Here is a 22,572-nt window from a genome sequence, read left to right as displayed (position 1 = left end):
TCCTCCCTTCTTCTAGAGGAAAAGTCTTTACAGCCTTTGCTTACACAATATTCTTTTTAAAGCCCAACAACTCTTTTGAATAATTAAATATTGCTAATCAGATAAAGAGGATTGGAGTGACGATGTTTTAGGATTTAGCACTTTCTAATTTTCTGTGCATTATCTCATAATTTCTTGCTTTTAGAAAAGTCTGTTTTTCACAAGCAAGTAATCTTTTTGCTTGCATGCAAGAACAAGTGTTCCTTCTGCAGGACTTCCTTTCCCCTGATTTTTAGAAACAGCATGCATAGCAACAGAAAATATAGACCATATTTCTGATCTGGATATAACTAGAGAATACTGAGAATATTAAGTTTTTTGTTAATATCAGTAGAGAATGCTACAATAATTAGAAATCTAAATATTCCCAGGCTAATTATGACTTTGAGACTCATAGGAGCACTTAGTGATATTATCAGAATCTGTGATTTAAAGTGTAGTCTTATATCTAATTCTGTTCTCCTATCTGAATAGAATAAAATTTTAGACATCTTTTTTTCCTTTTAAAGCTGTCAGACCTGGATATTCAGTAAAATTAAGCTTCTGCCTGAACATTATCATTAAACTCGCATTACTGTAATAGGTATCCTCCATGCTTATTTCTAGAATAACTATCTAGTTATTGCCTATTGTCCACTTAACAGCTATGAGGATACTTGATTTCATTTAGATTATATGTATGCTTAGAAAATGCATGAAAAAGGAAATAAAAAATATACTTCATTAGCACAAAACAGTTATTGAGATAATTTCTCTGATGAAGATATCTCACTTGGCTTTTTATACTTTTAACATTTAGAATTTGAAATGTAAGGGGAAAAAAATAGTGTTACAGAGATTAAATCTGCTTCTAGCCAAGTGACCTGTCTTTCAGAGTGAAGACTTAATGTAAGAGGATTTTGAAATAAGCCCCAAAACACACTTTGAGAAATAACTCCTAACTGCTTGTAGATTAGAAAGGAAAGCAAGACAAATGGTTCACCGGTAAACAACAGTTTGTCCTGCTGCAGGTGTATTAGCTATTTTAAGGATCCTTCTCTTCCCCCTGATTATTTTGTGAATGATACCTCTCAAGACAGAATTCAGTAATTTGAAACATTTAGATTAATGAAACAAATTCACAGCAATGAGAAGCATAGCAAGTTTAAAAAATAAAAAAAAGGCTTGGTGGTTTAGTTTAGCTGGAATCCAACTGTGCTCCTTTGGGATACCCAGTTGATCTAATTTTTCACTTAAATACTCAGCTTTCTTTGTGGGAGATCATAATGTCTTCCTAATATGCTCTGGGAGTCTAAAGTGGTCTGGAGGATTTAGCAAAAGTCAGGGTGGCGAAGTTAAATTCAGTGCTTCCAAGTATTTGCGTTAAACTGCATGTGTTATGATCTGACTGATTTTTGCTAAAAGGTTATGATTCTGTTGTCTGCCTTTGTTCACTGCTTTACTTAGCAGTTTATTCAGTATATTGCTTACATAATAGGCATTGCACAAGGGGAATGTACATTCATACATTAGGAGAGAGTAGCTACAAATCCGTCATGAGTCTGTGGGACTTCAGAAGAGGCTGATCTTCAGGATATTTAAAATGATGGAGAGCTGAGGTGATTCCAAGAAGAAAGCAGATACCAAGATACAAAGGAGGAAGGAAAGGAGGGAGTACTCAGACTAGTATAGAGTGATACAGCTAGAAACTATGGATGCTAAAGACAGTCATAAATGAAAGGCTGATATTATTAAATATAGTAGCTTCATGTAGGTGACAAACTGCTCTTTAGGCACTGCAGACAGCTATAAAATCTGCCTGGTAAGTGTGTAAGAGTTTTGAATGGACCACACAGCTGTGAGGTAGAAAATAAATTGTAAAAGTTCACAGGGCATGGAAGCAAGTTGACTGTTGTGAGAAAGTTGTGTTGTGGTCTAAGAGATAGGAATTGATATTAATGTGGATGATGTAAGGTTTCCAAAATGACTGGGAAGTAATAACAGCAACTTAGATTTTTGTGTAAATTCTAATATTTTTTTCAGACCAAATATTCTACCCAGTTATGTACTGTTGAATTAGAAAGGAGTCGTCTTTCCCTCCAGTCATACTTCTTTTTCCACCATGAGCCCAAGGGGTGTCACGAGTTTCAGAAACGTGTAGACATTTATTTATAATTGCCAGCAAATTCTTTCAAACTTGGGATACAGCTGCTTTGGATAGAAAAAAATCACAATATTCCCTCCAAGTCCAATTTTTTTTTTTCTACTCTAGTGCTATTTTTTTTTCCTTTTTCTTAATGCCTTTACTCCCTGAGAAAAATATTTAAATTAAAATGCAACCTAAATAAAAAATACCAAGTTTTGAAAATTTTTAACTGGAATGCTGTGGGGGTTTTTTGTTTTTTTTTCTTAAATTTGCAACAGAATTGTTAATTGTGTTCAAATGTAGTAGCAATATTTGTAGATAGACTGTTCTCAGTTCAGCAGTCACAAGAAAGACTCCTTCTGTCAGGTATTCCAACACTGTTTGCTTCCTCTCCTTGTGTCTAAATCTGAAGTTGAAATCAAGAAAAAAACCCCTGATTTAGTTCTGTTTGCAGTCTTGAGAGACCTCCCTGTTCCTAATTACACAAACATAGTTATTAATTCTTTTGCCTAGATAACTTCTGTAGCATCCTGATAATGCAGTGCCAGATGGATCAAGTCATCTGTAATAGCAGTGGGATGTGGGATGAATGTAATTAATTTCTTTGCAACAGTCTGGTAACTTTCAACTTGCATAGTACTTGCCTGTAAGATTTGTTTTCTCAAGAAATTTGTTTTCCAGACAGCTTCATTCAAGGATCATGTAGCTGTTTGCATAGTTCTTCTTAAAACAGTAACTGGTCATGTGTTTTACTTTTGTAGTATTTGCTATGCTCTTGGTTATAAGAGTTTGAAGCCTTTCAGCAAAGCTAGGTACATTTTAATGGAATGTAGTGAAGCATATATTTGTACTGCCGTATGGCTGCTGTAGCTTCAGTGACTGAGTCATGTATTAACAGTGCTAAGTTTCACTTTGTGTGTACTGAGGTGAGCTGCCATGAGATGGGTTTCCTGTGATCTAGGGGGTGATTGCTTTTAGAATGAGGAATGACACCACCGTACTAATTGGAAACAGGAAAAGTGCTTTATGTTGTTTCTAAATGAAAATAAGCATAGGAAGAAGAGCTTTGCATAAAAGCACATTTTGTAGGAAGAATTGGGGTTTTTTTTTCACACTTCCATAAGTGGGTTGTTCTGGGAAATACTCATATTACATGAAGTTATAGCATGTCTGTTGCCTATTTGAAAACAGAAGTCTAAATTAGAACAATACTACATGACATAGTCTTTGTTTTTCAATGAATTTCTGTGAGAGTATTTTGGCTCCTGAAAGTACATTGACTGACCACAGATAGCTGCTGGCACTGTCTCATAGGCACAAGTTCACTCTGTGTTACTGTCTAAACAGATTTTCTTCATTCTAGAATTACTGTCCATGTGTTTAAATATGTATGTATGGCTAAGCATATAGTCTATGTAATTTTTTTAAACAAAAAATGTGAATGAATGGTTAATGTAAGGAATCTGATTATGATTTTGTTGTGGCACAAAAAGGTCCATTAAGAATGCCAAGTATCAGTATTCAGTATTTTAAAACAGCAATCTCTTTGAAAAAAACCTGCTTTATAGCTGGGCTGACATCCATGATTTTACTTAAAAAAAAAAAGTCGATACTCTGAAGCCTTATACCAATATGGTTTAACCCCAGCCAGAAATTCAGTACCACACAGCTTCTCACTCACTGCCCTCCACCCCTGGTGGGATGGGAAGGAGAACTGGAAAAAGGTAAAACCCATGGGTTGAGAAAAGAACCGTTTAATAGTTGGAATAAAGTAAATAATTAATAATAGCAACAACAACAGTAACAATAATAATTGTAATGTAGAGGAGAGGGAGAGAGAGGAATAAAATCCAAGGGAAAAACCCAAGTGATGCACAATCCAACTGCTCACCACCCACTGAATGATGCCCAGCCAGTTCCCGAGCAGCGATCAGTGGCCCCCAGCCAACTGCCCCCAGTTTATATACTGAGGATGACATCCCATGGTATGGAATATCCGTTTGGCTAGTTCAGGTCAGCTGTCCTGGCTCTGCTTCCGCCTTGCTCCGTGTGTACCTGTTCACTGGCAGAGTATGGGAAGCTAAGAAGTTCTTGATTTAGGATAAACACTACTTAGCAACAGCTAAAACATCAGTGTGTTATCAACATTACTCTCACACTAAATCCAAAACACAGCACTGTACAAGCTACAAAGAAGAAAATTAATTCTGTCCCAGCCAAAACCACAACAACCAAGCAACTGACAGGTTAAAAATAACCCTACACCATTCACATGTTTATGTATCTAAACCAGTCAGAATTGGTGGTGTTTCTCTCTTAAAGCAGTATTTTTTGCAGTGATCAACACAAAGATTCAAAACGAATGCAAGCTGAATATAACTGTGTATCAGGAGAACCTAAGAGCTATGTGTTGTGAAGCACATTGATGAGGTGTCACTGGCAGTAAGCTGGAACAAAATACAGGGAACTGGTAGGTCTGGAGGCTCAGGTTAAGAGATATGAGAGAGTAAAAAGACGAGGCATTTTTGTCCCTTAAAATAAGATTGAATGCTAGGTGTTAATGGGGGAAATCAGATACGTTTTCAAGGTCAGTCCTCATGAAAAGATTTAAGATAGAGGTTGAAATATAGCTTGTAACTAGGAAAGGACTATCTTCTGAACTTCTCTTTGCTTCCTTTTCTTCCTTCCTATTTTATTATAAACATTTTATCTAATGTTTTACTCTAATGTGAATTTTGTTACCTTTAGTAGTGTCCTCCTATTATTTGACATTGATCCAGGGCCCTTTCCTGCTCAATGGCATAGGGTTACTGCAATTTCCTACCTCTGTGCCTTTAATTTTTCTCGAGGGAAAGCCATTCCAGGGCTTAACATAGCGATTTTCTAGTTTAGATTTCCAGTGAAAATGGGAACCAGAATTCTGCTGTATCTTAACTGAAGGAACTGCTGCTGAATGCCCCAGAAATGGAACTGGCATATTCCTGATCAGATTAGTGTGGTGTGCATTCATTTCTATAAACCATTTTTAATGGAGAACTATAAATTCAAACTGATTGCAACTTAGGAATTAATGATCCATGTTTCAAGATGTACATGTGGGGGGAAAGCAAGCCATGTATTACCACTAGGCTCAGAGGGGACGAGATTTTAATTTGTTCCATGTTCACATGCCAACACTTTCTGGAGGTGAAGTGTACTGTCTCTATCTGCCTCTTGGATAAAGCACCTTGTTTATTGCACAGAATTTCACCATGTTTAGAAATGTTTTGTTTCCTGACAGTTTTGTGTAAAGTGGAAAAAAAACCAAACCACGAACCTCTGTGACATGTTTCATTTTATGTGCCTTGTAGTGAATCCTGAAATTCAGAAGTATGTGATCATTTTTTTCCGAGTTGTTTCAAGTGCTACTAATGCCCAGCAGGAGTGATTCAGAAGCAGGTTAAATTTATATTTTTAGACATTCAGTCGTTTCTAACCACTGCAACCACTGAGTCAATGATACATGTCCAAAGTAATTTAGAACAGTTAACAGGTATAAACCAGGTTCTACTTGGCAAATTATTAGTCAGGAAGTGGTTTCAGCTTGCATGTGAATTATGTGAGAAACTTCAAAGGGATTATCCTTCCTTCCTTTCGCCTCCCAAGACTAATAACTGTCAAAATGTGTTGATTGGGATTAAAAGCCTATCATGTATTATGTGGTTAATATTTAAAATTTGGGTGGATGGGAACATAAAATTAGAACACAATTTGATCATTGAATAAAAAAGCATGTAAAAGCTCATGTAATGAACAAGGTTAAATCTCCAGATAAAGTGCTCAGTTGATTGATATTCTTTGAGCTAGTAACTGCTCTCAGAAGCAGCAGAAAAGAGAACAAAAAAATCCCACCAACCAGCCCTACTCAGCATTATGCTTATTTTCTATTTTTTCCATTCTGTATCACAGAAGTGCATCTGTATTCACATAACACAAATATGCTGAAGATCTGTCCTAATTCTTCTATGAAAGGACCTAACTTTTCATAGAAAAAAAAAAAAGTATCTTTAGCAGCAGATATGTAGCCTGCCTGATAGTCCTTGTTGTTCTTAAATGTTTACCATCTTGCTCATGACATGTATGTGATCAGCTGATATTCATTGGGCTAGTAGCCAAAAGCAATAGTTGAAGGGAAATAAGAAGGTGGAAACAAAAGGAGAAAACACGAGTTTGAGAGAAGAGATAAAAAGGGCCCGTTGAGACAAAAATGTGTTTAGATTTCTTTGGCAATATTTTGCATTTTCATTTGAAAGCTTTAAAGTGAAAACTCAGAAGAAATAAAAATCAAACTACTAGAAGAATGTAGATGCCATCTATATTAGTAAGGAAAAGAAAAAGAGTTGAGCTGATAATGCTTCAGGTACCCAGAAACTCATCTTGTTCCCTTGGGATATGAGATCTAAATTTAAATCCCCTATCAGTTTGATGTGAGTAAATGTTGGAATCAGAACTGTTTTCTGAATGAATACCCCAAATCATGGAAACCTATTTCTGAGAAACCTTTATATTTGATACTTATATTTTCTGGAATACAGTGTTCTTAGAAAGAAAACTGCATTATTGTATAATCTACAGCTTCATGATTTACTGTTAGTATAGCTAATTATATATAAAAAAAAAAAAAGCCAGATTTTCCTCTGGGAAAGACGGGTATGTCTCTGTTTTTGCCTCAGATGAGTGTTTGACCTTCTGCATTTCTCTCTGTTGTGTACTAATATAATTTCAGAACTAAACAGAAAATAAAGGTAGGCAAAGAGGATTTATGATAATAATAAACATTCTGAACTATAAAAAGTATTATAGATTGACATATTTTGTGCATTTATTAGGACAATATCCCTAAACAGTGGGAAGTAGTTGTGGTGTTTTGTTTTTAGCTATTCTTTAGGTATAGTTTCTTTTTGAACCCAAGGAAAATGAAGTATACTGTGTTTTTCTGTCCTGATAGACAAGCCAGTCTCAATGAAGAAGCCGAGAAGTATTATGAAATGGCAGCAGGATTAAGACCTAATGTAAGTACCTTCTTTAATGATATCCATTACTGAAGTTGATGAACATGCTGCAGTGCTGAACCCTTTCTGCTGAGGAGAAACTTCTTGCTGGAGCATTTGATCTCTTGGCCTATATTATATATGTTATTTTAATGGTTAATTATTGGATAGGTAAAGCTGTTAATTTGTCAAACCAATCACTGTACATTCAAGTTACCTCAGTGAAGGTTCTAGCAACAAATCTTACTTGGCTAACATACTTGGAAAAGATTTCTAGATTTAGATTTCTTTACCTTTAAATGTGTTAACTTTGGAAAGCTTTCCTAATTCCATCTATTCTCGCTAATAAAAGAGGATGAAAGGCTACTCTGTGATCCGTTCAGAGCATTTAAAATGATACATTTATGCTTTTTCCTCTGCCATGAACTTCTGACAAACATTATTGTTCAACAAATTTAAAGATTATTTTACCTCTAAAGTTGTATGTTGACAAAGAAATGCTTATTCCTTGAAGCAGAGATATGGAGGAGTATGTGACAGACCCTTTTTAAAAAGAAAACCTCATTTCCAATCCTATTGCATCAAGAACTAAAGAAATAAAATAGTTTATTTTTACCATTTTTTATTCAGTGTTACATTTCTTTTCAGTTACCTTCACATTTTGGAATAAAAAAATCATGAATAAATGGGACAGATTTTGTTTTAAATATCTAATACTTTGTGCAATAAATCAAATCTAGAACACGCTCCTGTCACAGAAGTCTATAGTGCCAAATATGAGGATACAAGTTAGCAATTTTAAGTAAAAAAAAAAAACCAACAAAAAACAACAACAACAAAAAAAAAACAACAAAAAAAACCCAAGTAAAAAAAAAAATACAAGCTTAAACCAAATTTTTTTGAGGCCTAAGATTCAAAACCAACACCAGCTAAGACTCAAAACAAGCTAACAAAATATAATTCAAAAAAACAAAAATACCTTATTCATATGAAATTGCACACTTTCACACAATCTTTTAAGAAGAACTCTCTGAAATCTATGTATTTCTTTAATTCTTACTTTGTGAGACAGCAATTTAGATTTGGTGATTCCTTATGCTTTCAGATGCAAGACTTGGGTTTTTTTTTTTGAATGGGTACCTTAATTTTGAAAGAATTCCCTCAGTTGCCTGAATATTGGTACAGTTCCTCTTCTCTTTTCTGCCATTAATTGTATTTTCAAAATGTTTCTCAGATTATAAAAAAATATATAACCGTATATTAATATTATTGTATGCATGAGGTTTCTCAGAGAGCTTTGGAAGTAGCTGAGGGCTTCTAGCTCATGGCAGTGGTACTATTAAAGCTAGGTATTTCTAGGTATTGCTGACAAGCTTTACATGTTAAGACCAAAGTATCCCTTTTGCAGGATAAGATCATCAGAACAGTTTATTATAGCAACTTTCTTCTGACTTTGATTAGTTTAAATGAAAATCTAATAGGCACTGCTGTTCAGCTTTCTTTAAGAGATAATTTAACTTTTACATTCAAGATGATAAAGTTTAACTTTTTAGCTAAGCATAGTATGCATATGGTTCATGAATTTTAAAAAATATTTTAATGATGCAGAGTGGGAAAGTTGTATCCATTTTCACTGCCAACATCAACTGTCTGATGACTCTACAAGGGCAGTCTCTCAAGTATGAAAATAAAAACAGAAATAGTCATACATATCTTTCTTATTATTATTAACTCTCAAATTTAGCATAATAGTTTCAGAGTTGAAGGAAAAGAAGCCACTTGAGGAAATTTTCTAGGTACTAAGCAATATAATGCAGACATGTTAAGATGGAAGATCCCAATCGTTCCAAAGGGGTATGGAATGCAAATTAGGAAACCCTGGTACTACATAGCTACATCTGTAATGGTAAATTATATGCACCCAGGACTATTTTGTGTTGATCCACCCAGCTCCTCAGAGCATACCCAGGTACTGCCTGAGAGACTGCAGTGGCCCCATCCACAGCTGTGAAGGAACCATCTTCACAGCTTGAAAATGCCCATAATTTAATTTATTATTTTGAACATAGCCTTCATATCTTCTCACTGTCTTGTGAATATGAAGGATCATCAAAATTGTATGAGTCAAGATACTAAAGAAATATCCTTAAGCCAAATACAGTGCTGAAGGATTTTTATTTTATTTTTTTGGAGAAAATTGAAAATACTAGGTGTATGAACATGGTATAATGTACAGATGCATGCACACATACAGTTCTGTATATATATATACACATACCTATATGTATATTAGTGTGCACTTGTTTAATGTTAGTTGCTAAGAGGTCTGTTCCCAAATTCCCTCTCGATGAGAATACTGAGTGGCAGCACTAAAGTCTTGTTCTGTGCAGTGGGTCAGCCTTGTTCCTAGAACTATTAAGTGCTAAAAGCATCTGTTTAACAGGAACCTTCCTTCCTCTGGTGCTTCAGATGATACCTGTTGACATTAGTTGATTATGGATCAGGATCCCAAGTAAACTGTCTCTCTGCTTTTTTTTCCAGTATGTTGTGGTTTTTTTCTCCTGTGGTTCCCCAATCCCTCCTCCAGATCCCAAGTTGAAGGTCCATTTCTCTGTTACCAACTTCTTTCCTATTAACTATATCAAGACAATTGTCAGTTATTCTTGAGAATTAGACCTGTGCCTGGCTCCTGAGAGGTTTTCAGCTAATGCAGCCTGAAACAAAACTCAGATTTCCACTCTCTTGCATCCATTTCTTTACAAGTATTACATATTGTGTAATATCTCTAATATCACTACTATAAAATGCCATCCTTAGCAGCAATAAGATGTTAGTAACGCTACAAACTCAATCTTTTACTGATTGTTAGTGAATTTGTATACTCAGTGAGCTTTCATGACACAATTTTGTTTTCAGCATTTTTGCTTTGTTTTCCTTTTGCATCCCTTCCTTTGGTTTCTCAACTGTTCCTGTTGCTTTTGGAATACACAATACTTCCTCACCTGTTTCCCCGTATATAAGTCGTTTGGATCCAGAAGCTGCTCTGCTGAGCTCTTCTAAACCCAAATCCAGTTTAAATGGCCAGCTGAGTTACAACTTTCAGAGCTACTTGGCTATTTCAGGTTTTTTTCCAGACAGCACTCTCCACTCTTGCATTTGTCTCCCATGCAAGCCTTCTTTTATTTCAGTGTCTCAAGACGGGGGAGCAGCAGTGAGCAACCAATATGCCTTCATGTCTGAGTCACTTTCTCATTCAACTAATCCATTTTTATAAAAGTTGTGACTAAGGAGGCTAAAAACATCCCTAGAAAAACAGTGTTCAGTTACAGGGGAGATGTAACTTCTCTGAAACATGCAAGCCATTGGTTTTAAGAAAGCAAACAGAAAGATTTTAATTTTTTAGTATTGGGGGTGATTCATTCATCATTGAACTGATTCTGAGAGGACTGAAAACTATGGAAAATGCCATTTGTTTCCTCCATGAAAAGCTTTGTTAGATGAATAAAGTATTTGCAAAAAAAATATACCCAGTAAAAGAACAATTGAATACAGCACATTTGTGTGTACAGGGTGTTAAAATGTATATCCACACCTTGAACATCATCTTTGCTTTTGAATACACACCTTCATTCTGCAGAGTGTAAAAAAAATTAGAATACTTTGGTACAATAGCAACATCAGCTAAAATGCAGTTTGGGTGCAAAGAAAAACCAGATCTGGCTAGTATTATTATTCCAGTTTTAAACTTTAATGTTTTCTTAATAATGTTCATGATTGGCCTTATTTGCAGTAGGTGTTTTTATCCTCTGTGAAAGTAACTTTGCGTCAAATTTCAGAACAGCAGTATTTTCTGTAGAATATAGTGCTGCTGTGGAGATGGGAATCCTTTGTCTTAAATTTCACTGAAGAAACAAGCATTCTCAAGATTACGTCTATTTATTCCCAAATAGGCTTCACAGACTTGACTTTCCCCTGGAGAGCCAAGGGGGCGAGGGGAATCCAGGAAGCAGTTCAGAGAGGGTTTCTGCTTTTATTTGCTATAAATTGTTTCTTACAGGACTCCCTTTTCCTCCTTCAACTCCATAGGTAACCTACAGAGATTAGCTTCCTTAGACTCTGGATATTTTTGAATACTTTCCAAAAAATGCATTCCCACATTGTGTGTTTATCATGATCAAACCAAAATCATTTTAGAGCCTTCTCAGTGAGAAGCACATATGTGTTTGTTCTAGCAATGTTGGCTTGGATATATGTTATATGTAGTCTAATTTTAACAAATATAGTTGCATGAAGACATGAAAGTGTAAGTTTCTTGGACAGCAGGACATCAATGCAGTAATTATTCTGAGTGGGAGTATTGCTGAGGAAAATCTGTATTCAGAGATAGTTTCTAGGTGCCCTATGTCTGTTCACAAATCAGGAAATTGTTTTAACGAGTTGTTAGGCAGTCTAAAATGTGAGCTTTAAGCTCACTTTGTTGTGGAAAAACTGGTCATCTAGAAACTCTCTTTAAATTGGCATTCTTTACAAGAATGTGAGATACTGACTTTAGCTTCAGCTTTTATTCGACTTTTTAAGACATCATTTGTGTATAGAACTGCATTTCTAATTTTTTAAGTCTGAACCTGAAGCAGCCAATCTTTGAAAAGCTGCTCTAGAACCCCCACATGTCCAATGGCTTTTGAGAGGAAAGGGCACTTTGAAGTGTGACCTCAAGAGTATTAAGTGAAAGAGAGCTCACCAGAGCCTTAAGACTTTGAGCCACCACCTTGAGCTGATTGGCTTAGAAGCATTCCTACAGGAGGTGCCATGACCTGCAAGTCACTGCCATCCCAAGCACATATTAGTGCTGCTTGCAATCTGGAGCTCATGACAGCTTTAAGCCCCATGTCATCGGCACATTGTCAGAAACAGCTGTTTCCACTCTACTACTTCAAAAGGGCTTGATTAAATGTCTTACTGTAACAACATATATAAAGACACACACATAGAATGAGGGGGAAAGGAGAAATGTACTTATAAGTAAAATAAATACAGTTTCCACTAGATGGTTTAGTCATGATGTGGGGGACTAAACCATTTCTTGACTTGAAGGGTTTATGTAATCAGTTAACACAATATCATATTAAAAAGCAGTTTCTACAAGTGCTGCTTTTATTTTTTTCCCCAATGCTGGAATACAGATTTCATGTCAAAGTCTCCAGGCTTGTAGTAAGCTCTCTACCTTGAGCTGTCTAACAGTAGAAAGAAGAATGCTGGTGGTTTCCAGATAATTGACTGTATTTTTATAGCCACCTTATAGATAACATGCTTTCAGTGCCTCCTTATGGGAAGTGTTCATAATATATGGGGTTTATTCATGGCAGGACCTCTAAAAATGAATATACTTCCGATAGTATATACATCTTTAAAAAATAAAGTAGATGTTGGATTTTGTCTTGAAACATATGCAGCCAAGATCTGCTTTATTATGTATTTTTTCCTTAGGTGCTTCCATGCCAAATTTCCCTATTTGACTTTCTCCTGAACATTCAGTAATTCTCTCATATAGCTTTACCAGGCTGGGAGTAATTGTGAAGGAGACAGCTTTAATCCATTTTGCCAGCTTTGTTAAGGGCATGTCCTGTTACTGCCAGGGAGAATTTTCATAAAAGTTTTAAGACCTCCTGCTATGTTAGTTCTGCTGCTGATGGCAGTAATGAATGGGTTTACAATGATTCTTGAACTGTCTGCAGCTGATCCCAAATTGACAAAAACCTGGCATTGTTCCATGCTTCACTGGATCCAGTGTCATCCTCACATTGCTCCAGGGATGCTGCAGATCCCTCACCAGTGATGAATCCATTGCTCTTGCAGCTCTTTGAGCAGGTCTGCCTAGTCCCTGTTATCCAAACCCAATTAGAATGTCTTGCCATCATGCTCCTGGTTTTCAGAGCATAACATGAATAAAGCTGATGTAGCCCTCTAAAGAAACAGTACATACGTGATTTTTACACCATGTATTGTTGCCAGCAAAGCATGACACTTTCCAGCTGAGAATCCTTGTTTTAAAACGTTCTTTTGCCTGTTTACCTGTTTATTCAAAGTAATGAACACATGGCAATCTTTTATCTTTATGTGTTGGTGCCATGGACCACAGGACTTTATTTTTAGGTAGTCAGCATTCAGCAGATTCACCTGTTAAGTTGTCTTCCATTGCTTGTGTCTACCTTTGCAGAAAATACAAAAGTGGGCTTTGTGAGGCAGGTGGGGCTTCTACTGATTGCCTGCCTGCCTTCTGAGCTGCTTCTAGATTCTTCTGCCCTATGCCAGGGCTGTACAGCTTCCCACTACTAGCACCGGCTGCTGCTAAGCCTCACATTGTGGAAGGCTTCCTCTCAAGTGTGCCAAACTTTCTGCCTCGATGTGAATGGCTGTGGTTTCTTTCCAGCCCAGAAACACTCTTGGCCTCCTGAAAACGCCTCGTCTCTTCTCTGCTGGTAAAGGTGTGAGGAATAAGAAGACTTCCCTGGATCTAGTTCTTCCTCTTTTCCTACTCTGTTGCATCCTAAAGACTGAACCAATTGTTACAGGGCATGCAGGACTTTTAGGTACTAAAAAGGGTACTGTGGCTTTCTAGTGAGAACGTCGGCATTACTGATGTGAACTTTATTTGCAGTTGGCATTATTTTAATAGTTTGACTTCAGACAGACACAGGGATGGGAGGCTTAGGCATGAATCTGCTCCACTGGATGGGGAGATAGTGGAACACCCTTAGAGAAAAGAGGACACCACTCTGATTTCAAAAGGATGAGAGAGCACTTTCTTAGTTCCTGTAAATTGGGTAGACTTCTCCATTGACAGGCAATAGAGGACTGACTCTTGAGATTTGATATGAGAATAGCTGTGAAATTTTTCAGCCTGCCTAGCAAAAGGCTGACCTGGCCTAAAGGTTGTACAGAATGGAGAAATTCAAGAAAATTAATATTAACTAAATGCAAGCTGCCTTTCATTTCAGGTAGAAAGGCTCTTCAGTGTCTGCACAAAAATAGCAACATTTCTCCATGTGAAAAGTTTATTCCATGCATGAAGTTTCTCTTCCCCTCCTGAGCTGGAAAGCTTTTTAAATCTAATTTGGGCCCCCAGCTCAATTTTCTTTTGTTGTTGTTGCTGTTTCACCCCTTCCAGGTTCTTACACTCAGTTTCTCTCTCCTGTCTGGGGCTAAGTGCAAGGCAGATATGTTCTCTATCCAGCTATTTGGGGAAGACTGTGTCTTCTTTTGAACTAAAAGTTATCTTTCTATATTTGCAATTATATTTGTTCATGGTCTTCCTAAATATTTTAAAGACACATTTAGGGTTTTTGTCATACACAATTGTCAGCTTCAAGACCTGCTGGTGTACAGGCTGTTGTGCTGAATCTTAAAGTATTCCTACTTCAGCAGAGATTAGTGCCTCCCACCTTATAAAAAACAACAGGAAAAACAAACAAAACTCCCCATATAGCATTTCGCATCCCTATGATCTCCACCAGAGGAAAAAGAAAGAACACAGACTATTAGAATGGGGATATTTACCTCTAATACTGAAGTGCAATATCAGGATGAGTTGTGTAATTTGAAAACCAATTTACTCAGCTATCGAAAACACTGAATTTCTTTTGGGAAATATGAGAATATTTATAGCTTTACCCCAGAAAACTCTACATGTGTTACAGAGCTGTGGCAGCTCTGTAAAAGCAAAGATTGAACATGCTTCTGGGTGATTATTAAATACTTAAATCTGTCTCTCTATTGTGATCCATCTTCATGTAAGGTGCATAGGAGATAGCTGGAAATCATGTCATTACAGTCCTCAGCTTCAGTTTTGTGAGGGTTAGAATATGGGGAGTTCATTTGTACTTTTCTGATTATCCAAGCAGTTCAATATGCAAATAGCTGAGATCAATTGGCTCACTCGGTGTAATTTGTGAGCTTTGGAATAGAATTAAAATGCCTTTAAGTTGCTGTTTATTTCCCATCTAGAATAATTTGTTGTACATTGACATCCTAATCAATACATAAGTATTTTGTCTGTGCAAGTTCTAAATTACTGAAAAGAAAATACATCTGAGTTTCTTCTGCTTACATAGATATTGCATTGCAGTAACACCATTGACTTTTTTTATAGCTGCTTCTGTTTCTCCTGCGTGTGAGAGGTCAATGGAGCTCTGTAGTTACTGATTTCTTCAAGTGAAACTATGCAAGCAGCTCTGAACTCTTAGCGGAGTTTTTCAAAGAGTAAGCTGCATACCCAGAAACACTTAGCAAAGTAAGCCAGAAACTTATTGCCATAGTAATTTGGAGTGCTTTTCATTTCATTTTTAGGTATGAAAATGTTTACAGATTTCCCATAAATATTAGTCCTTCTATGGTCTAATTACTAGCATTATGTATTTTCTGAATCATTCATCTTTCTGAACTGCAAAATGTATAGACATGCTTTTCTTTAACAGGGGGAACAAATGTTGGAAATAAGCAACTATATACTAACTTCTCTTTTCTAACTTAAATAACCCTAAGATCATCATTAAATTGTCAATTACTCTTACCAAGAACAGTTGAAACAGTAATTTCATGCTTAATGTAATTTGAGAGAAAAAAACCTCTCTAATAATTCATGCACTATTTGCGTAGGACATAGGTCATATAAGGTTTTCAGTATGTCAGGTGGTAACACCTTGTGCTGCCTGGAGCTCCTCATAAAGTCTTTTATTCACACAAAAAAAATACCCCAAACTATTTTGTTTTATGCACCCATTTTCCATTGTAGGCTGTATTGCCTCAGTGTTAAAAACGTTTATGTGACTAAATCTCTAAAAAGTGAAAGACCATGTTTTCACAAAAATCATGCATGTTTCTTATTATTCAGTGATGTTTCCTAAGAAGATATTCACCCTGGTATTAAGCTATAGGTTCTGGTTTCTCTCCAGACACCTACCTAGATACAGAACACTGTTCTTCCAATCCCATCAGGTGATTGTAATTATCAATGGATAAGTTGTAAATAAAGAGAAGACATTCTCATACCAAATAATGCTTGAGCTATTTTATTGTCAAGTCCTTGATTCAAAAATTGTATAGGACTGTACCTCAATTAACTTGAGCGGAAATCTTAGTGTTCTCGCATTTCTTTTTCTGTTTTTCATATGTGGAATAAACAAGGGGAGTTAGAGATGTGCGCCTGCCTGCAGGGCTATGATCTTATTGGCATTATGGAGACATGGTGGGATGGCTCCTAGACTGGAGTGTTGGAACGGAAGAATACAGACTTTTTAGGAAGGGTGGGCAGAGGAGACAAGGAGAGGGTGACCAGCCGGAGCGCATGGAGCTCTGCCTGGGGTTGGATGAGGAGGCAACAAAGAGCTTATAGATCAAGATTAAAGGGAGGGCAGGGACAGGTGACATTATAGTGGAGGCCTGCTACAGGCCACCTGACCAGGAAGACTGGGAAGATGAGGCCCTCTCTGGGCATAGAAGCAGCCTCATGTTCACAAGCCCTAGTCTTTGTGGGAGACTTCAACCACCCCAGCATTTGCTGGAGGGACAACACAGCAGGGTATAATCAGGAGGTTCCTAGAATGTGTTTCCTTCTCCAAGTGACAGAGGAGCCAACGAGGAGAGGTCCTATGCTGGACCTTGTTCTCACCAACAAGGAGTGGCTTGTGGGGAATATGAAGCCCGAGGGCTGCCTTGGCTGCAGTGACCATGAAATGGTGGAGTTCAAGATCCTTGGAGCAGCAAGGGGAGTGCACAGCAAGCTCACTACCCTGGACTTCAAGAGAGCAAACTGGCTTCTTCAGGGATCTGCTTGGTAGAATACCATGGGATAAAGCCCTGGAGGGAAGAGGGGCTCAGGGAAGCTGTTTAATATTCAAGGATCACCTCCTCCAAGCTCAGGAGCAATGTGTCCCAAAAAGAGGAAGTCAGGCAAAAATGCCAGGAGGCACGCATGGATGAACAGCAGGCTCCTGAACAAAATAAAACACAAAAGGGAGCCTACAGAGAGTGGAAGCAAGGACAGGTAGCCTGGGAGGAATACAGAGAAATTGAGCAGCCAGGGATCAGTTCAGCAAAGCTAAAGCCCTGATAGAATTAAATCTGGCCAGGGACATCAACGGCAACAAGAAAAGCTTCTGGAGGTGCATCACTGATAAAAAGGAAGACTAGGGAAAAAGTGAGTCCTCTCTGGAAGGAAACAGAAGACCTGGTTACACAGGACATGGAGAAAGCTGAGGTACTGAATGGCTTTTTCACCTCAGTCTTTACCGGTAAGTGCTCTGGCCACACTGCCCAAATCACAAAAGGCAAAGGCAGGGACTGGGAGAATGAAGAAGCACCCACTGTGAGAGAAGATCAGGTTTGAGACCAAGGAATCTGAAGGTGTACAAGTCCGTGGGACCTGATGAGGTGCATCTGCAGGTCCTGAGGGAACTGGCAGATGAAGTGGCTAAGCCTGGTGAAATTCCCACTGACTGGTAAAGGGGAAACATAAACCCACTTTTAAAAAGGGAAAAAAGGAAGACCTGGGGAAATTCAGGCCAGTCAGTGTCACCTCTGTGCGTGGCAAGATCATGGAGTAGATCCTCCTGGAAACTATGTTTTAAGGCACATGAAAAATCAGGAGGTGATTGGTGACAGCCAACATGGCCTCACTAAGGGCAAATCATGCCTAGCAAATTTGGTGGCCTTCTATAACGGGGTTACAGTGTTAGTGAATGAGGGAAGACAAACTGATGTCATCTACCTGAACTTGTGCAAAGCATTTGACACTGTCCCACACAACATCCTCATCTCTAAACTGGAGAGACATGGATTTGACAAATGGACCACTCAGTAGATAAGGAACTGGCTGGATGGTCGCACTCAGAGTTGTGGGCAACAGCTTGATGTCCAAGTGGAGACCAGTGACAAGTGGCATTCCTCAGGGATTGGTACTGGGACCAGAACTGTTTAACATCTTCGTCGACAACATGGATGGGGGGATGGAGTGCACCCTCAGCAAGTTTGTGGATGACACCAACACGTATGGTGCAGTTGACACACTGGATGGGGGGGCATGCCATCCAGAGAGACCCTGACAGGCTTGAGAGCTGGGCCTGTGCGAACTTCATGAAGTTCAGCAAAGCCAAGTGCCAGGGCCCACACATGGGCCAGGGCAATCCCAAGCACAAATACAGGCTGAGCAGAGAATGGATTGAGAGCCGCCCTGAGGAGAAAGAATTGGGGGTGTTGGTGGATGAGAAGCTCAACATGACCCAGCAGTGTACGCTTGCGGGCCACAAAGCCAACTGTATCCTGGGCTGCATCAAAAGAAGCATGACCAGCAGATTGACAGAGGTGATTCTCTTCCTCTACTCAGCTCTCATGAGACACCACCTGGAGTACTGTGTTCTCCTCTGGGGCCCCCAACATAAGAAGGACATGGGCCTGTTGGAGTGAGTCCAGAGAAGGGCCACAAAGATGATCAGAGGGTGGGAGCAACTCTCCTGTGAAGACAGGCTGAGAAAATTGCAGTTGTTCAGCCTGGGGAAGAAGCTGGGGGACACACCTTATAGCAGTTTTCCAGAATCTAAAGGGAGCATACAGGACAACTGGAGAGGGACTTTTTACATGGCATGTGGTGATAGGGCAAGAAATAATGCTTTTAAACTGAAAGAGGGTAGATTTAGATTAGATATTAGGAAGAAATTCTCTGCTGTGAGGGTGGTGAGGCACTGGCACAGGTTGCCCAGAGCAGCTGTGGATGCCCCATCCCTGGCAGTGTTCAAGGCCAGGCTGGATGAGGCTTTGAGCAGCCTGGTCTAGTGGAAGGTGTCCCTGCCCACGGCAGGGGGGTTGGAACTAGATCATCTTTAAGGTCCCTTCTAACCCAAACCATTCTATGACTCTGATATCTGGAGTCTTTATCTGGTATAGGGATATGTTCAGTCCACCATCAAAATTATTTGAACAAAAAATGTTGTGAGGTCAGCTAGGTCTGGCTCTTGGAGCACAGATTTGTTTCATCTAGCATACTAGTGGGTTTTGTCCACATCTTAGTAGACACATACTTTTTTTGCTGATTACATTTCAGTATGAATATAACTGCAACAGTTGTGCTTGTACTTAACTATGATCTTCATTTACTGAATAATTAAAAGAATAGTTTTGCAAAACTAATTAATAGGAAGTCACAGTGTGGATTTGTACTACTGACAAATAAAAGGAATCATGCTTTGAGATGATGGGAGGCAGTAGTTTGTAAAGATGCAGTCTCTTTGCTGAAATTATGGAAGTGATGATGTATTATTATGTATGGATAGACCTATGCACTTGATTGTGATTCACAGTCTGATAGTAATATAGCAGGGGGTACTATGCTGCCTGCATCAGTTCCTGGAGAGTACAAGATTGGCTTTGCCTTGTAAATGTAGCCCTCAGTGTCAATCAAACATAAAGTGCCATGAAATATAGAACTCGGCAGTAGAGTAGCATTTCAGAAATTAATCCATCTGTTTGCACTCAATTAAAAGAGAATCCAGCAAAGTTTTTCCTAATAGAGTATTCTAGTGCTGATTCTAGAAACAATGCAATTAATTTATTATGCAATTAGAACTGATAAGAAAGTTAAATAAGCCCAGCATTAAATAAGCCCAGCAACAGTATATTCTAATTACATTCTTATTAGGATGTTTTGCAATAAGTAACTTCCTAATTTTCTTCCTAATCTATAGTTCTGATGTATTTCTCAGTCTAGGAATGATTTTTAGTTGTGGGTTGGCAGTCCTACTTGAATCCCCACCCCCCCACCCCCCAAGTTCTGGAGAAGTTAGGTTTCTGTTTCACAAGATGGTTTTGATATTACTGGTATTCTCTCCCACCCTCCCATACCTCTGTGTGTATCTAGGTGACTGTATAGGCGGAAAATGCCCTACAAATAAGGGTGGTTTTGGTCTGAGATCTGCCTGAGTACTGTTATGTTTGCAGACTGCTAGGAAGGGGATGCATAGCAAGTGTCTCGCTGAAATAATTTTCTTGGGATTTGTCTTTAAGTGTAACATCAGTACCAGTTAGAATGTATTTTTCCCTGGGAAAGTTACAGCCTAGAGATCTGGAAAGCAAATACTGGAAAGCAAATATACATTCAAGTGTACCTACACTTTTGAAACATGCCTTCCATATAATGAACAGCTCTGTTACTGAGACGGTTTTACTAATTCTTCAGGTGCTCCAGTAAAGATTGTTTTTCTGTAACAGTAAGTAACTTTAATCTGACATTATGGTTTGTAACAGTGCCAGTTGCCTCAGCATCTGGCTCACTCAAACTTACTAAAAACAATTACTGTGTGAAAAAAAAATAGAAATCTTTTGCAATATAGCAACAAAAGTAAACATGAAAATCCACAGTAAAACCCTAAACTAAATTCCATATGAAGGTTTGCTGTATGTCTCTTTAGATTCTATGGTGTAAATAATTGATACATTCATGGCGGAGTTATTTGTTGGAGTTTTATTGTAACTCAGTAGTTCTGCTTCATTTCTTCACATTCTAACTGCATTTAAATACGCTTAAAATTACCAAGCTTGTTTTTTATTATTTTTGAAAGATCAATACATGATCCTTCATTAGTTCTGTTTGAAAAATTCTGTTCTGATAGCTGCATTGATGGACTTTTTTTTGCAGATTAGTTCACAAATTGGGTGTTTTACCCACGATAGAAGAAGAAAATTCTTTCTGAACAGAGATTATGGAAATTGCATAGGAGGCAAACCTTTTGATTTAGGGTCAAAAAATGAGCTTTAACAAAAAGATTGCTGGTAGGTAGGACCCAAAGTTAATTTCTGTAGGATCCTGTGGTGTTCGTATAGAATGTATGGTATGTATAGTGAAAATATTTAATGAGAAGGCAAATTAACTTGAGCTGTTGACTACAGAACTGAATAGCAATTCTGGTGGCCCTGGATCATAGTTTGCCCCAATCACAGAGGGTTTTTTTCTGGGGCAATTTGGAGCAAGCATCTGGTTTTATTGAGTAATTTTTGACATTGAATTTCAGAGGCAGGAATTGAACTTTGATTTCTTGGTGCTAATCCTGCAAATATTAGTTGTTTTCTTCTGCTTTTAGAAATAATTAATTAAACCTTTTAAAAAAGGAAAATATTATTCACAGCATTGCTTCATGTGTCCATTTCCTAAAAATGTAGTTTGCAGAATACAGAAAGCTTCTGCTTGATAAAAGCAGCACATGCAGTGTCAAGTACAACCCTTCAGAGTAGGATGTGTAGATCTACCACTGAACCTGTCTTATTGCTATTGATATTACTTACAAAGCTCAGTAAACATATATGTCACTGATCAGATGTAGTAAATAAGGCTGCCCTAGCAGAAACTAATTTTATTTTTTTACAGGTCACAACATTGTAAAAGCCTAGTGAACAATTAGTGCCCAGTGGTCTTACTATTAGCGACCAAAAGACCAAATTTTAGAAACTACAGCCTTAAAATCTTTATGCTACAAGAATCAAAATTAAATCCTTGTGCTTACTCTGGAAATTAATAATTTTAATATGTACTGTAGATTTAATTGCTAAATACTATATAGGGAACACCTGCAGGTTGCTGGCTGCCAAAAAGTAGGGTATGAATTCTTATGAATTACACAGAGCACTGTAATTCAGCACGTTGCAAAGGACCAATAGTATGTGCCTCTTTTCTCAGCTGCTCTCATCATCCTGTGGGTAAAACTGAAATCAAGACACTGTGTGGGCACAAACTTTGCACTGTGCAACGATCATGGCAGTGATAGATGAAAAAGGACAAAAGGGAAGGAAAAAAAAGATTGATATGCAAATAATTTAAGATTTTCCATGCAGAAATTTCAGAAAAGAAAATATTTATGAACAAGATTTTTTTCAAGCATTTTCAGTTGTGTCTACTCTGAAATGAAAATGTAGATCCTTGAACAACACATTGTCTCAAGAGTTTTGTTATTTATTTCCAAAGTTATGGAGTTAGTTTGTATTTGCAAAATTACCTTGGTAATGTTTCCACATCCTGAATTTGCATTTTTTTGAGCAACTTGAAAATATCTTCAGACACTATTGATAAACCGTGTTGCTATGGAAAATCTATTACTTCATGTGATAGATGTCAACTGTACTTTCCTGCCGGTGAAATTATTACCAACAGAGGAATAATGATTGATTCTGTTGTCTAGGGAGGGTTAGCCAAAAGAAAATGTATTAATGGAGGGATGAAATGAAGGCTAAAATTCATCCTAATACATCCTACAATGCTTCATAATGTTCTAGTGTTTTCTTTTTTCCTGTTTCTGTAAAGCTTTAACACAACATGTTTTCTGTGGGTTGGCTTGATAG

General features: G+C 37.8%; 1 protein-coding gene across 2 annotated transcripts in view; it reads left to right on the top strand.

Moving 5' to 3' along the window:
- TMTC2 (transmembrane O-mannosyltransferase targeting cadherins 2) overlaps positions 1–22,572 on the top strand; it is a 252,425-nt gene that overhangs the window by 220,559 nt on the left and 9,294 nt on the right. For both annotated transcript variants that reach the window (XM_055808895.1, XM_055808896.1), the window contains one exon: positions 7,152–7,215. In XM_055808895.1, coding sequence (XP_055664870.1) covers positions 7,152–7,215 — 64 coding nt within the window. The remainder of the gene's footprint in view (positions 1–7,151; positions 7,216–22,572) is intronic.

Source organism: Falco peregrinus, chromosome 6 (assembly GCF_023634155.1).
Source record: "Falco peregrinus isolate bFalPer1 chromosome 6, bFalPer1.pri, whole genome shotgun sequence".
Lineage (NCBI taxonomy): Eukaryota > Metazoa > Chordata > Aves > Falconiformes > Falconidae > Falco > Falco peregrinus.
The sequence above is the reverse complement of the archived record's forward strand: the minus strand, read 5'-3'. Positions and strand labels throughout refer to the sequence as shown.